Source organism: Trichomycterus rosablanca, chromosome 15 (assembly GCF_030014385.1).
Source record: "Trichomycterus rosablanca isolate fTriRos1 chromosome 15, fTriRos1.hap1, whole genome shotgun sequence".
In the NCBI taxonomy this organism is placed as follows: Eukaryota; Metazoa; Chordata; class Actinopteri; order Siluriformes; family Trichomycteridae; genus Trichomycterus; species Trichomycterus rosablanca.
This window is the reverse complement of record NC_086002.1, coordinates 30,395,267-30,411,870: the sequence shown is the minus strand read 5'-3', so window position 1 is coordinate 30,411,870 and position 16,604 is coordinate 30,395,267. Positions and strand designations below refer to the sequence as shown.

Below are 16,604 nucleotides of genomic sequence, written 5' to 3'. Positions count from 1 at the left end.
ACAAGAGATCCAATCGCGTAGCGTGGACTGTACGCCGACCCGACGACTTGGAAAGTCGTGTGGCGTGAACTCGACATAACTCTAAATTGGCTAAGAAGCCTGGTCACTTACGTTTTAGCGGCAAAAGAACACGAGGTAAACTCGGCGGCGTAAACAATAATAAATAGACGTTAATTCTCTCGCAATCCGACGCAGAAGCGTCGCCTGTAAATAGTAGACGTTTATATTCTCAGTTGTTTGTAATTGTTTGACGAGCGTTACAGCGTTTTTGTTGCGAATTTACCGTAATTCCGCAATTAAATACGGTTGTTAGCATTACTATAGCAATTCGTATTTTTACACAAGTATTTTTTTTTATGTTTTTACCGTTTATATTTTGTAGTTTTACTCCATTCTGACGCACAGTTGTTTACAGTTGGGAAGCAAATAGTGATGTAACGATTTACCACAATACAGTTAATAACCGATTCAAAAATGCCACGATTTAAATCGATTTGACAGGTAAAATGAATCGATTTTCACCTTAAACAGCAGAGGGCGCTGGTGCTATTCACCTCGCCTGGTGAACGTCACTGACGCTGTATGCCAGGTTGCCAAATTCGGGAGAAATCGGGGAAAAAATCGTACCGTGAACCCAGGATCGTGAATCGCACCGCATCGAGGGTAGTGTGTATCGTTACATCCCTAGAAGCGAATAAAACCGACGTAACCGATGTCTTAAAATGCACTGTAAAATCGTACATAAACTGCATCGCTCACAATGCATGCCGAGTTCGTGACCCGCAAAGTGATCTAGATTTCCACCACTAGATTTTTATACGGTGTAAATTTGGCATTTTGACACAACACAGAATGGTCCAAGAGCAGGTAACGTTACCGTAATGCAGGTGTGGCCCTCGGGGAAATGAGTTCAACACCACAGAAAGTAGTGGAAACAACCTTAAAACCGACTTACTTGCGTAGCCGTAAGCAAAGCTCTGCTTCGATACGCTCGACTGACTATCCTGGTCAATACAGGCAGCCGAAAACATCGGGTTGATCCTGGCGTCTTCTTGAAAACAAACCTGAAAGCAGGTGGCGGTTCCGTTTAGCTCCCCTCCGCACTCCCTTGAACTCACTTGACACGTCCGTGTCGCCTGGCGATTTTTAGAGTTTTGCTCTTCTCAACTTAATCATACGGTCCAATTTAACGAGACTGAAGTTGACTCGCGATCCACTCGTGAACGTGTATACAATGGACCGATCCTAAGCGAGCTTTCCGATGCCCCACAGGAAGGCCGAGAACAATATGAGCTGGCCGCCACCTCGGAGCAAGGGGGCAAGAAATCCAAGTCCAAGGGCAAGAAGGACAAGGATAAGGATATGGACGAGCTCAAAAAGGAAGTGGACCTGGTGAGTCGGGAGTCGTTTTCTTTCTTTAATATGTTAGCAGCTAGCGATTGGCTGAACGCTTTGTCTGTCTTTGCCTTTCCGCTAGGATGATCACAGGCTAACCCTGGAGGAGCTCAGCGTGAAGTACGAAACCGATCTAACCAGGGTAAGCCTCAATCGATTACATCCATTACATATCTACAGTGTATCACAAAAGTGAGTACACCCCTCACATTTCTGCAAATATTTCATTATATCTTTTCATGGGACAACACTATAGACATGAAACTTGGATATAACTTAGAGTAGTCAGTGTACAACTTGTATAGCAGTGTAGATTTACTGTCTTCTGAAAATAACTCAACACACAGCCATTAATGTCTAAATAGCTGCAACATAAGTGAGTACACCCCACAGTGAACATGTCCAAATTGTGCCCAAATGTGTCGTTGTCCCTCCCTGGTGTCATGTGTCAAGGTCCCAGGTGTAAATGGGGAGCAGGGCTGTTAAATTTGGTGTTTTGGGTACAATTCTCTCATACTGGCCACTGGATATTCAACACGGCACCTCATGGCAAAGAACTCTCTGAGGATGTGAGAAATAGAATTGTTGCTCTCCACAAAGATGGCCTGGGCTATAAGAAGATTGCTAACACCCTGAAACTGAGCTACAGCATGGTGGCCAAGGTCATACAGCGGTTTTCCAGGACAGGTTCCACTCGGAACAGGCTTCGCCAGGGTCGACCAAAGAAGTTGAGTCCACGTGTTCGGTGTCATATCCAGAGGTTGGCTTTAAAAAATAAACATATGAGTGCTGCCAGCATTGCTGCAGAGGTTGAAGACGTGGGAGGTCAGCCTGTCAGTGCTCAGACCATACGCCGCACACTGCATCGACTCGGTCTGCATGGTCGTCATCCCAGAAGGAAGCTGACGCACAAGAAAGCCCGCAAACAGTTTGCTGAAGACAAGCAGTCCAAGAACATGGATTACTGGAATGCCCTGTGGTCTGACGAGACCAAGATAAACTCGTTTGGCTCAGATGGTGTCCAGCATGTGTGGCGGCGCCCTGGTGAGAAGTACCAAGACAACTGTATCTTGCCTACAGTCAAGCATGGTGGTGGTAGCATCATGGTCTTGGGCTGCATGAGTGTTGCTGGCACTGGGGAGCTGCGGTTCATTGAGGGAAACATGAATTCCAACATGTACTGTGACATTCTGAAACAGAGCATGATCCCCTCCCTTCGAAAACTGGCACTCATGGCAGTTTTCCAACAGGATAACGACCCCAAACACAACCTCCAAGATGACAACTGCCTTGCTGAGGAAGCTGAAGGTAAAGGTGATGGACTAAACCCAATTGAGCACCTGTGGCACATCCTCAAGTGGAAGGTGGAGGAGTTCAAGGTGTCTAACATCCACCAGCTCCGTGATGTCATCATGGAGGAGTGGAAGAGGATTCCAGTAGCAACCTGTGCAGCTCTGGTGAACTCCATGCCCAGGAGGGTTAAGGCAGTGCTGGATAATAATGGTGGTCACACAAAATATTGACACTTTAAGCACAATTTGGACATGTTCACTGTGGGGTGTACTCACTTATGTTGCAGCTATTTAGACATTAATGGCTGTGTGTTGAGTTATTTTCAGAAGACAGTAAATCTACACTGCTATACAAGTTGTACACTGACTACTCTAAGTTATATCCAAGTTTCATGTCTATAGTGTTGTCCCATGAAAAGATATAATGAAATATTTGCAGAAATGTGAGGGGTGTACTCACTTTTGTGATGAACTGTATATATATATATATATATATGTGTGTGTGTGTGTGTGTGTGTGTGTGTGTGTGTGTGTGTGTGTGTGTGTGTATATATATTATTATTTTTTTAATTACATGTGTGTGTGTATATCTATTACTAGGGGTTGACCAGCGCTCGCTCGAAGGAGATCCTCGCTCGGGACGGACCCAACGCCCTCACCCCTCCTCCCACCACCCCGGAATGGGTCAAGTTCTGCAAGCAGCTCTTCGGCGGCTTCTCGACCCTGCTGTGGATCGGAGCCCTCCTGTGTTTCCTGGCGTACGGGATCCTGGCCGCGTCCGAGGACGAGCCAGCGAACGATAACGTAACTCGGCGTCGCGTCGAATCTCAGCCTAGCGTCGCCCGACGTCCGCGCCGTCCTTTAACCGTCTCTCTTTGTCCCTGCAGTTGTACCTGGGTATCGTCCTGTCTGCGGTGGTGATGATCACCGGGTGCTTCTCGTACTACCAAGAAGCCAAGAGCTCAAAGATCATGGACTCCTTCAAGAACCTGGTTCCTCAGGTATTAAACCCTCTTGATTAGGGGCACCTCCTTCTTTTTGAATCCTAATTTATTAAGATAGATAGATACTTTATTTATCCCAAAGGAAATTATTTAATTATTTATTGAATTAATTATTATTACTATTATTATTAATTACATTAATTAATTAAATTAATTATTTATTAATTAACTTAATTGATTTATAATTAATTATTTATTGGATTAATTATTATTAATTAATTATAAATTAATTATTGAATTAATTATTTATTGAATTAATTATTATTATTATTATTAATTTAATTAATTATTTATTAGTTAACTAGTAATTGATTAATTCATATTAATTATTTATTGAATTAATTATTTATTGAATTATAAAATTTTTAAAAATGTTTATTTCGTTCGTTTATTAAAGCAAGCATTGGTCATCCGCGACGGCGAGAAGATGAGCATCAACGCCGAAGAAGTGGTGGTCGGAGACCTCGTGGAAGTCAAGGGCGGAGACCGAATCCCAGCTGATCTGCGCATCATCTCCGCCCACGGGTGCAAGGTGAGGACGCCCCATCTACCACCAGAAGAGCTCCAGCCTACTCTAGTGATGGTGTAGAACACCCTAAAGTTGTGGTTGTTCCCCTTTCCCTTAGGTGGACAACTCCTCCCTGACGGGCGAATCCGAGCCCCAGACCAGGACCCCCGACTTCTCCAACGACAACCCCCTGGAGACCCGGAACATCGCCTTTTTCTCCACCAACTGTGTCGAAGGTGCGAATCGCTTTCAGTTGTTTGGGATGCGTTTGAAATCAGGCGCCCGGTCAGCGGTCCGATGTTTGTCCTGCGCTTTCCGGTAGGTACCGCGAGAGGCGTCGTGATCAGCACCGGAGACCGGACCGTCATGGGTCGCATCGCTACTCTGGCATCCGGTCTGGAAGTCGGGAGAACCCCCATTTCTATCGAGATCGAGCACTTCATCCACATCATCACCGGCGTGGCTGTGTTTCTGGGCGTGTCCTTCTTTATTCTGTCCCTGATTCTCGGGTACAGCTGGCTGGAGGCGGTGATCTTCCTCATCGGGATCATCGTCGCCAACGTTCCCGAGGGTCTCCTGGCTACCGTGACCGTGAGCATCAGTTTAATCGGCTCGGATAAGCGGATGTGTCTTGGTTCCATGTGGTCATCTCTGGTCCCTTTTTTTTTTTTTTCTATAGGTCTGTCTGACTCTGACCGCCAAGCGTATGGCCAAGAAGAACTGCCTGGTGAAGAACCTGGAAGCCGTCGAGACGCTCGGCTCCACCTCCACCATCTGCTCGGACAAGACCGGGACCCTGACCCAGAACCGCATGACCGTGGCTCACATGTGGTTCGACAACCAGATCCACGAGGCCGACACCACCGAGAACCAGAGCGGAACCTCTTTCGACCGGAGCTCCGCCACCTGGGCCGGCCTGGCTCGGATCGCCGGGCTGTGCAACCGCGCCGTCTTCCTCGCCGATCAGGAGAACGTCCCCATCCTTAAGGTACTTGCTTTCGGTCTGGGGGGGGGGGGGGGAGGGGGGTTCCGGTCCCGCTCGCTCTTGCCCCCCCCCCCCCCAACCCTTTCTACCCTTTCTGTTAGGAAGTGGTAACAGTTTGAGAAATTTAGCAAGCAAGCGTTACTTTTAAGCCCTTGCTAATCGAAAGACGGGCTGTGTCTGTAAGGGGCGGGACAAAGGCCGATTGATGGCGCTTGCAGAATCTCGACTATCGGCCGGCCGGGCACCTACACAGACGCAAGATTGGCTGTGTGTCTGTAAGGGGCGGGACAAAGGCTGATCGATGGCGCTAGGTTGGCCGTGTGTCTGTAAGGGGCGGGACTAAGTCGGATAGATGGCGCTAGGTTGGCCGTGTGTCTAAGGGGCGGGACAAAGGCCGATCGATGGCGCTAGGTTGGCCGTGTGTCTGTAAGGGGCGGGACTAAGTCGGATAGATGGCGCTAGGTTGGCCGTGTGTCTGTAAGGGGCGGGACAAAGTCGGATCGATGGCGCTAGGTTGGCCGTGTGTCTGTAAGGGGCGGGACAAAGGCCGATCGATGGCGCTAGGTTGGCCGTGAGTCTGTAAGGGGCGGGACAAAGGCCGATCGATGGCGCTAGGTTGGCCATGTGTCTGTAAGGGGCGGGACAAAAGCCGATCGATGGCGCTAGGTTGGCCGTGTGTCTGTAAGGGGCGGGACAAAGTCGGATCGATGGCGCTAGGTTGGCCGCGTGTCTGTAAGGGGCGGGACAAAGGCCGATCGATGGCGCTAGGTTGGCCGTGAGTCTGTAAGGGGCGGGACAAAGGCTGATCGATGGCGCTAGGTTGGCCATGTGTCTGTAAGGGGCAGGACAAAGGCCGATCGATGGCGCTAGGTTGGCCGTGAGTCTGTAAGGGGCGGGACAAAGGCTGATCGATGGCGCTAGGTTGGCCGTGTGTCTGTAAGGGGCGGGACAAAGGCTGATCGATGGCGCTAGGTTGGCCGTGTGTCTGTAAGGGGCGGGACAAAGGCCGATAGCCAGTCGGGCGCCTACACAGACACAAGATTGGCCGTGTGTCTGTAAGGGGCGGGACAAAGGCCGATCGATGGCGCTAGGTTGGCCGTGTGTCTGTAAGGGGCGGGACAAAGGCTGATCGATGGCGCTAGGTTGGCCGTGAGTCTGTAAGGGGCGGGACAAAGGCTGATCGATGGCGCTAGGTTGGCCGTGAGTCTGTAAGGGGCGGGACAAAGTCGGATCGATGGCGCTAGGTTGGCCGCGTGTCTGTAAGGGGCGGGACAAAGTCGGATCGATGGCGCTAGGTTGGCCGCGTGTCTGTAAGGGGCGGGACAAAGGCCGATCGATGGCGCTAGGTTGGCCGTGTGTCTGTAAGGGGCGGGACTAAGTCGGATTGATGGCGCTAGGTTGGCCGCGTGTCTGTAAGGGGCGGGACAAAGGCTGATTGATGGCGCTAGGTTGGCCGTGTGTCTGTAAGGGGCGGGACTAAGGCCGATAGCCAGTAGGGCACCTACACAGACACAAGATTGGCCGTGTGTCTGTAAGGGGCGGGACTAAGGCCGATAGCCAGTCGGGCGCCTACACAGACGTGTGATTGGCTGTGTGTCTGTAAGGGGCGGGACAAAGGCTGATCGATGGCGCTAGGTTGGCCGTGAGTCTGTAAGGGGCGGGACAAAGGCTGATCGATGGCGCTAGGTTGGCCGTGAGTCTGTAAGGGGCGGGACAAAGTCGGATCGATGGCGCTAGGTTGGCCGCGTGTCTGTAAGGGGCGGGACAAAGTCGGATCGATGGCGCTAGGTTGGCCGCGTGTCTGTAAGGGGCGGGACAAAGGCCGATCGATGGCGCTAGGTTGGCCGTGTGTCTGTAAGGGGCGGGACTAAGTCGGATTGATGGCGCTAGGTTGGCCGCGTGTCTGTAAGGGGCGGGACAAAGGCTGATTGATGGCGCTAGGTTGGCCGTGTGTCTGTAAGGGGCGGGACTAAGGCCGATAGCCAGTAGGGCACCTACACAGACACAAGATTGGCCGTGTGTCTGTAAGGGGCGGGACTAAGGCCGATAGCCAGTCGGGCGCCTACACAGACACAAGATTGGCCGTGTGTCTGTAAGGGGCGGGACAAAGGCCGATAGACAGTAGGGCACCTACACAGACGTGTGATTGGCTGTGTGTCTGTAAGGGGCGGGACAAAGGCCGATAGCCAGTCGGGCGCCTACACAGACACAAGATTGGCCGTGTGCCTGTAAGGGGCGGGACAAAGGCTGATAGCCAGCCGGGCGCCTACACAGACGCGTGATTGGCCGTGTGTCTTTAAGGGGCGGGACAAAGGCCGATAGCCAGCCGGGCGCCTACACAGACGTGTGATTGGCCGTGTGTCTGTAAGGGGCGGGACAAAAGCCGATAGACAGTCGGGCACCTACACAGACGTGTGATTGGCCGTGTGTCTTTAAGGGGCGGGACAAAGGCCGATAGCCAGCCGGGCGCCTACACAGACGCGTGATTGGCCGTGTGTCTTTAAGGGGCGGGACAAAAGCCGATTGATGCCACTTGCAGAATCTCGGCTCTATCTGCCAGTCGGGCGCCTACACAGACACAACATTGGCCGTGTGTCTGTAAGGGGCGGGACAAAAGCCGATTTTGAGACGACACAATAAAAAGGTGTTTCCACTTATATATATCTTATATATCGTATCATATATAACTTTAATTTTAGAGAGATACAGCCGGCGACGCCTCCGAATCCGCCCTGCTGAAGTGCATCGAGCTCTGCTGTGGTTCGGTAAAAGAAATGAGAGCCAAATACAACAAGATCGCTGAGATCCCCTTCAACTCCACAAACAAGTACCAGGTAACCTGGCGTCCTAAAATATCTGGTTTTCACCCTCCTATAAATACGGGTTTGCTCATATTATGCTAATGTTTGCATCAGCTGTCCATCCACAAGAACACCAACGAGGGGGAGAGCAAGCACCTGCTGGTGATGAAGGGCGCCCCCGAGAGGATCCTGGACCGTTGCTCGACCATCGTGCTTCAGGGAAAAGAGCAGCCCTTGGACGACGAGATGAAGGACGCCTTCCAGAACGCCTACCTAGAGCTGGGTGGCCTGGGCGAGCGAGTGCTGGGTAACGAATCGTCTCGGTTGTTCTCTTTAGCTTCACCGAAGAGACTTCCTGTTCTGGTTCAGCTAACGGTCAGTAATCTGTGTGTGCAGGTTTCTGCCATTTCAGTCTCCCTGACGACCAGTTCCCGGAGGACTTCCAGTTCGACACCGAGGACGTGAACTTTCCCACGGAGAACCTGTGCTTCATCGGCCTCATGTCCATGATCGATCCTCCTCGTGCTGCCGTGCCTGATGCTGTCGGCAAGTGCAGGAGCGCCGGAATCAAGGTATGATTATTTATTATTTACCTTTATTTATTTACAATTAGTGTTCTTTATATTTAGTGTTACTTCAGTGTATTTGTAGTGTTATTTATATTCAGCGTTATTATAGTTTTTGTGTTATTTATGTTTAGCGTTAATTCAGTGTAGTTTATAGTGTTTATATAAACACTGTAAACTACACTGAAATACCAGTAAATATAAACACTATAAACTACACTGAAATACCAGTAAATATAAACACTATAAACTACACTGAAATACCAGTAAATATAAACACTATAAACTACACTGAAATACCAGTAAATATAAACACTATAAACTACACTGAAATACCAGTAAATATAAACACTATAAACTACACTGAAATACCAGTAAATATAAACACTATAAACTACACTGAATTACCAGTAAATATAAACACTATAAACTACACTGAAATACCAGTAAATATAAACACTATAAACTACACTGAAATACCAGTAAATATAAACACTATAAACTACACTGAAATACCAGTAAATATAAACACTATAAACTACACTGAAATACCAGTAAATATAAACACTATAAACTACACTGAAATACCAGTAAATATAAACACTATAAACTACACTGAAATACCAGTAAATATAAACACTATAAACTACACTGAAATACCAGTAAATATAAACACTATAAACTACACTGAAATACCAGTAAATATAAACACTATAAACTACACTGAATTACCAGTAAATATAAACACTATAAACTACACTGAAATACCAGTAAATATAAACACTATAAACTACACTGAAATACCAGTAAATATAAACACTATAAACTACACTGAATTACCAGTAAATATAAACACTATAAACTACACTGAAATACCAGTAAATATAAACACTATAAACTACACTGAAATACCAGTAAATATAAACACTATAAACTACACTGAAATACCAGTAAATATAAACACTATAAACTACACTGAAATACCAGTAAATATAAACACTATAAACTACACTGAAATACCAGTAAATATAAACACTATAAACTACACTGAAATACCAGTAAATATAAACACTATAAACTACACTGAAATACCAGTAAATATAAACACTATAAACTACACTGAAATACCAGTAAATATAAACACTATAAACTACACTGAAATACCAGTAAATATAAACACTATAAACTACACTGAAATACCAGTAAATATAAACACTATAAACTACACTGAATTACCAGTAAATATAAACACTATAAACTACACTGAAATACCAGTAAATATAAACACTATAAACTACACTGAAATACCAGTAAATATAAACACTATAAACTACACTGAAATACCAGTAAATATAAACACTATAAACTACACTGAAATACCAGTAAATATAAACACTATAAACTACACTGAAATACCAGTAAATATAAACACTATAAACTACACTGAAATACCAGTAAATATAAACACTATAAACTACACTGAAATACCAGTAAATATAAACACTGTAAACTACACTGAATTACCAGTAAATATAAACACTATAAACTACACTGAAATACCAGTAAATATAAACACTATAAACTACACTGAATTACCAGTAAATATAAACACTATAAACTACACTGAAATACCAGTAAATATAAACACTATAAACTACACTGAAATACCAGTAAATATAAACACTATAAACTACACTGAATTACCAGTAAATATAAACACTATAAACTACACTGAAATACCAGTAAATATAAACACTATAAACTACACTGAAATACCAGTAAATATAAACACTATAAACTACACTGAATTACCAGTAAATATAAACACTATAAACTACACTGAAATACCAGTAAATATAAACACTATAAACTACACTGAAATACCAGTAAATATAAACACTATAAACTACACTGAATTACCAGTAAATATAAACACTATAAACTACACTGAATTACCAGTAAATATAAACACTATAAACTACACTGAAATACCAGTAAATATAAACACTATAAACTACACTGAATTACCAGTAAATATAAACACTATAAACTACACTGAAATACCAGTAAATATAAACACTATAAACTACACTGAATTACCAGTAAATATAAACACTATAAACTACACTGAAATACCAGTAAATATAAACACTATAAACTACACTGAATTACCAGTAAATATAAACACTATAAACTACACTGAATTACCAGTAAATATAAACACTATAAACTACACTGAAATACCAGTAAATATAAACACTATAAACTACAGTGAAATACCAGTAAATATAAACACTATAAACTACACTGAATTACCAGTAAATATAAACACTATAAACTACACTGAATTACCAGTAAATATAAACACTATAAACTACACTGAAATACCAGTAAATATAAACACTATAAACTACACTGAATTACCAGTAAATATAAACACTATAAACTACACTGAAATACCAGTAAATATAAACACTATAAACTACACTGAATTACCAGTAAATATAAACACTATAAACTACACTGAAATACCAGTAAATATAAACACTATAAACTACACTGAAATAACGCTTAACATAATAACACAAAAACTATAATAATGCTGAATATAAATAACACTATAAATACACTGAAGTAACACTAAATATAAATAACACTACAAATACACTGAAACAAAACTAAATATAAACAATAAATATAAATAACACTAAATACTCTGAAATAAAACTTCATATAAACACTAAAACTACACAAATAAAACTAAATATAAACACTATATATAAATAACTAAATATAAATAACAGTAAAAATACACAAATTACTTTGTACTTTTTAGTGTTTATATGAAGTTTTATTTCAGAGTATTTAGTGTTATTTATATTTATTGTTTATATTTAGTTTTGTTTCAGTGTATTTGTAGTGTTATTTATATTTAAACAATAAATATAAATAACACTAAATACTCTGAAATAAAACTTCATATAAACTAAATATAAACACTATACATGTATATAAATAACTAAATATAAATAACAGTAAAAATACACAAATAAAACTATATATAAACACTATAAACTACACTGAAATACCAGTAAATATAGTTTTATTTGTGTATTTTTACTGTTATTTATATTTAGTTATTTATATATAGTGTTTATATTTAGTTTTGTTTGTGTATTTTATAGTGTAACTATGAATAACACTAAATATAAACAACATAAATACACTGAAATAAAACTAAATTTAGTGTTTTTTATATTAAGTTTTATTTCAGTGTTTATAATATTTATAGTGTTATTTATATTTCATTTTATTTCAGTGTATTTATATTGTTTAGTTTTATTTCAGTGTATTTATATTGTTATTTAGATTCAGTGTTATTTAAGTGTATTTTAGTGTTATTTATATTTAGTGTTATTTTAGTGTTTATATTTAGTGTTCAGTGTATTTTAGTGTTATTTATAGTTAGTGTTGTTTATATTTAGTGTTATTTCAGTGTTTTTTAGTGTTTTTTCAGTGTATTTTAGTGTTATTTATATGTAGTTATTTATAGTGTTTATATTTAGTGTTATTTCAGTGTATTTTTGTTTATATTTAGTGTTTATATTTAGTGTTATTTAAGTGTTATTTATAGTTAGTGTTTCAGTGTATTTTTGTGTTTTTTTCAGTGTATTTTAGTGTTGTTTATAGTTAGTGTTATTTAAATTTAGTGTTATTTCAGTGTATTTGTGTTTTTTCAGTGTATTAGTGTTTTTTCAGTGTATTTTAGTGTTGTTTATAGTTATTGTTGTTTATAGTTAGTTATTTCAGTGTATTTTTGTTTTTTCAGTGTATTTTTGTGTTTATATTTAGTTTTATTTATATTTAGTGTTTTTTCAGTGTATTTTAGTGTTGTTTATAGTTGGTGTTTCAGTGTTATTTATATTTAGTGTTTATAGTTAGTGGTGTTTATATTTAGTTATTTCAGTGTTTTGTTTTGTTTTTCTTTCTTTTCAGTGTATTTTTGTTATTTATATTTAGTGTTTATATTTAGTGTTATTTATATTTAGAGTTATTTCAGTGTATTTTTACTGTTAATATCTAGTTGTCATATTTCCTAACTTGTGCACTGTGCTAGCCCACTACCGTTGGGATCCTGGGACACAGACATGATGGGCTGTTTCTGAAATAGGTGGAATATCATCGTGAAAATGAAATTTCTTAAGACGTCCTTATCTGTGCTCCATGTTACAGGTCATCATGGTTACTGGCGATCATCCCATCACTGCCAAAGCTATCGCCAAGGGCGTGGGCATCATCTCCGAGGGCAACGAGACTGTGGAGGACATCGCCGCTCGCCTGAACATCCCCATCAACGAAGTCAACCCCAGGTACTCCATTTTTCTCCGATTCTGAGTCCGGCAACAACAACTCCTCCTTCAAAACGTACATGTCAGCACCTCCTCTCTCTTTCCAGAGATGCCAAGGCGTGTGTGGTCCACGGTGGAGATCTGAAGGATTTGACCCCTGAGCAACTGGACGACGTGTTGAAGTATCACACAGAGATCGTGTTTGCCAGAACTTCCCCCCAGCAGAAACTCATCATCGTGGAGGGCTGTCAGCGACAGGTGAGCATCGAGCTAGATTTGTTTGAATTTCGCAGTGAAGTGAACCTCTCGCACAATGTATTGATGAGTTATTATGAGTTATTTCTGTGTATTATAGTGTTATTTATGTTTAGTGTTATTTATATTTAGTGTTGTTTATATTAAGTGTTTAAATGTATTTTATAGTGTTGTTTATTTTAAGTGTTTGTTCAGTGTATTTTATAGTCTTGTTTATATTTAGTGTTCAGTGTATTTTATAGTGTTTATATTTAGTGTTTAAATTTATTTTATAGTGTTGTTTATATTTAGTGTTTAAATGTATTTTATAGTGTTTATATTTAGTGTTTGTTCAGTGTTGTTTATATTTAGTGTTCAGTGTATTTTATAGTGTTATTTATATTCAGCGTTGTTTATATTTAGTGGTATTTGTGTAGTGTATAGTGTTTATATTTAGTGTTTAATGTGGTTTACAGTGTTATTTATATTCAATGTTGTTTATATGTAGTGTTCAGTGTATTTTATAGTGTTTATATTTAGTGGTATTGGTGTAGTGTATAGTGTTGTTTATATTTAGTGTTCAGTGTATTTTATAGTGTTATTTATATTCAGTGTTTATATTTAGTGGTATTGGTGTAGTTTATAGTGTTTATATTTAGTGTTCAGTGTATTTTATAGTGTTTATATTTAGTGGTATTGGTGTAGTGTATAGTGTTTATATTTAGTGTTCAGTGTATTTTATAGTGTTATTTATATTCAGTGTTTATATTTAGTGGTATTGGTGTAGTTTATAGTGTTTATATTTAGTGTTCAGTGTATTTTATAGTGTTATTTATATTCAGTGTTTACATATAAACACTATAAACTACACCAATACCACTAAATATAAACACTGAATATAAATAACACTATAAAATACACTGAACACTAAATATAAACACTATAAACTACACCAATACCACTAAATATAAACACTGAATATAAATAACACTATAAAATACACTGAACACTAAATATAAACACTATACACTACACCAATACCACTAAATATAAACACTATAAAATACACTGAACACTAAATATAAACACTATAAACTACACCAATACCACTAAATATAAACACTGAATATAAATAACACTATAAAATACACTGAACACTAAATATAAACAACACTATACACTACACCAATACCACTAAATATAAACACTATAAAATACACTGAACACTACATATAAACAACATTGAATATAAATAACACTGTAAACCACATTAAACACTAAATATAAACACTATACACTACACAAATACCACTAAATATAAACAACGCTGAATATAAATAACACTATAAAATACACTGAACACTAAATATAAACACTGAACAAACACTAAATATAAACACTATAAAATACATTTAAACACTAAATATAAACAACACTATAAAATAAATTTAAACACTAAATATAAACACTATTAAATACACTGAACACTAAATATAAACAACACTATACACTACACCAATACCACTAAATATAAACACTATAAAATACACTGAACACTACATATAAACACTATAAACTACACCAATACCACTAAATATAGTGTTCAGTGTATTTTATAGTGTTTATATTTAGTGGTATTGGTGTAGTGTATAGTGTTGTTTATATTTAGTGTTCAGTGTATTTAATAGTGTTTATATTTAGTGTTTAAATTTATTTTATAGTGTTGTTTATATTTAGTGTTTAAATGTATTTTATAGTGTTTATATTTAGTGTTTGTTCAGTGTTGTTTATATTTAGTGTTCAGTGTATTTTATAGTGTTATTTATATTCAGCGTTGTTTATATTTAGTGGTATTTGTGTAGTGTATAGTGTTTATATTTAGTGTTTAATGTGGTTTACAGTGTTATTTATATTCAATGTTGTTTATATGTAGTGTTCAGTGTATTTTATAGTGTTTATATTTAGTGGTATTGGTGTAGTGTATAGTGTTGTTTATATTTAGTGTTCAGTGTATTTTATAGTGTTATTTATATTCAGTGTTTATATTTAGTGGTATTGGTGTAGTTTATAGTGTTTATATTTAGTGTTCAGTGTATTTTATAGTGTTTATATTTAGTGGTATTGGTGTAGTGTATAGTGTTTATATTTAGTGTTCAGTGTATTTTATAGTGTTATTTATATTCAGTGTTTATATTTAGTGGTATTGGTGTAGTTTATAGTGTTTATATTTAGTGTTCAGTGTATTTTATAGTGTTATTTATATTCAGTGTTTATATTTAGTGGTATTGGTGTAGTTTATAGTGTTTATATGTAGTGTTCAGTGTATTTTATAGTGTTTATATTTAGTGGTATTGGTGTAGTGTATAGTGTTGTTTATATTTAGTGTTCAGTGTATTTAATAGTGTTATTTATATTCAGTGTTGTTTATATTTAGTGGTATTGGTGTAGTGTATAGTGTTTATATTTAGTGTTCAGTGTATTTTATAGTGTTATTTATATTCAGTTTTTATATTTAGTGGTATTGGTGTAGTGTATAGTGTTGTTTATATTTAGTGTTGTGTATTTAATAGTGTTATTTATATTCAGTGTTTATATTTAGTGGTATTGGTGTAGTGTATAGTGTTTATATTTAGTGTTCAGTGTATTTTATAGTGTTATTTATATTCAGTGTTTATATTTAGTGGTATTGGTGTAGTGTATAGTGTTTATATTTAGTGTTCAGTGTATTTTATAGTGTTATTTATATTCAGTGTTTATATTTAGTGGTATTGGTGTAGTTTATAGTGTTTATATTTAGTGTTCAGTGTATTTTATAGTGTTATTTATATTCAGTGTTTATATTTAGTGGTATTGGTGTAGTTTATAGTGTTTATATTTAGTGTTCAGTGTGTTTTATAGTGTTATTTATATTCAGTGTTTATATTTAGTGGTATTGGTGTAGTTTATAGTGTTTATATTTAGTGTTCAGTGTATTTTATAGTGTTATTTATATTCAGTGTTTATATTTCGTGGTATTGGTGTAGTTTATAGTGTTTATATTTAGTGTTCAGTGTATTTTATAGTGTTATTTATATTCAGTGTTTATATTTAGTGGTATTGGTGTAGTTTATAGTGTTTATATTTAGTGTTCAGTGTATTTTATAGTGTTATTTATATTCAGTGTTTATATTTCGTGGTATTGGTGTAGTGTATAGTGTTGTTTATATTTAGTGTTCAGTGTAGTTTACAGTGTTATTTATATTCAGTGTTTATATTTCGTGGTATTGGTGTAGTTTATAGTGTTTATATTTAGTGTTCAGTGTATTTTATAGTGTTATTTATATTCAGTGTTGTTTATATTTCGTGTTCAGTGTATTTTATAGTGTTATTTATATTTAGTGTTCAGTTTCTTATTACTGTTATTTATACTTGGTGTTATTTTGGTGTATTTTATACTGTTATTTTTATTTAGTGTTATTTATATTCAGTGT

General features: G+C 38.4%; 1 protein-coding gene and 1 pseudogene across 1 annotated transcript in view; both read left to right on the top strand.

The window, feature by feature from the left end:
* Positions 1-16,604, top strand: part of LOC134328691 (NACHT, LRR and PYD domains-containing protein 3-like) — a 1,194,473-nt pseudogene that overhangs the window by 777,008 nt on the left and 400,861 nt on the right.
* The window catches only part of LOC134329419 (sodium/potassium-transporting ATPase subunit alpha-1-like), a 33,382-nt gene that overhangs the window by 7,152 nt on the left and 9,626 nt on the right, over positions 1-16,604 (top strand). The window contains exons 2-14 of the mRNA XM_063010675.1: positions 1,273-1,392; positions 1,478-1,537; positions 3,288-3,491; positions 3,575-3,688; positions 4,089-4,223; positions 4,318-4,435; positions 4,522-4,790; positions 4,879-5,187; positions 7,884-8,018; positions 8,100-8,292; positions 8,382-8,557; positions 12,785-12,921; positions 13,008-13,158. Coding sequence (XP_062866745.1) covers positions 1,273-1,392; positions 1,478-1,537; positions 3,288-3,491; positions 3,575-3,688; positions 4,089-4,223; positions 4,318-4,435; positions 4,522-4,790; positions 4,879-5,187; positions 7,884-8,018; positions 8,100-8,292; positions 8,382-8,557; positions 12,785-12,921; positions 13,008-13,158 — 2,121 coding nt within the window. The remainder of the gene's footprint in view (positions 1-1,272; positions 1,393-1,477; positions 1,538-3,287; positions 3,492-3,574; positions 3,689-4,088; positions 4,224-4,317; positions 4,436-4,521; positions 4,791-4,878; positions 5,188-7,883; positions 8,019-8,099; positions 8,293-8,381; positions 8,558-12,784; positions 12,922-13,007; positions 13,159-16,604) is intronic.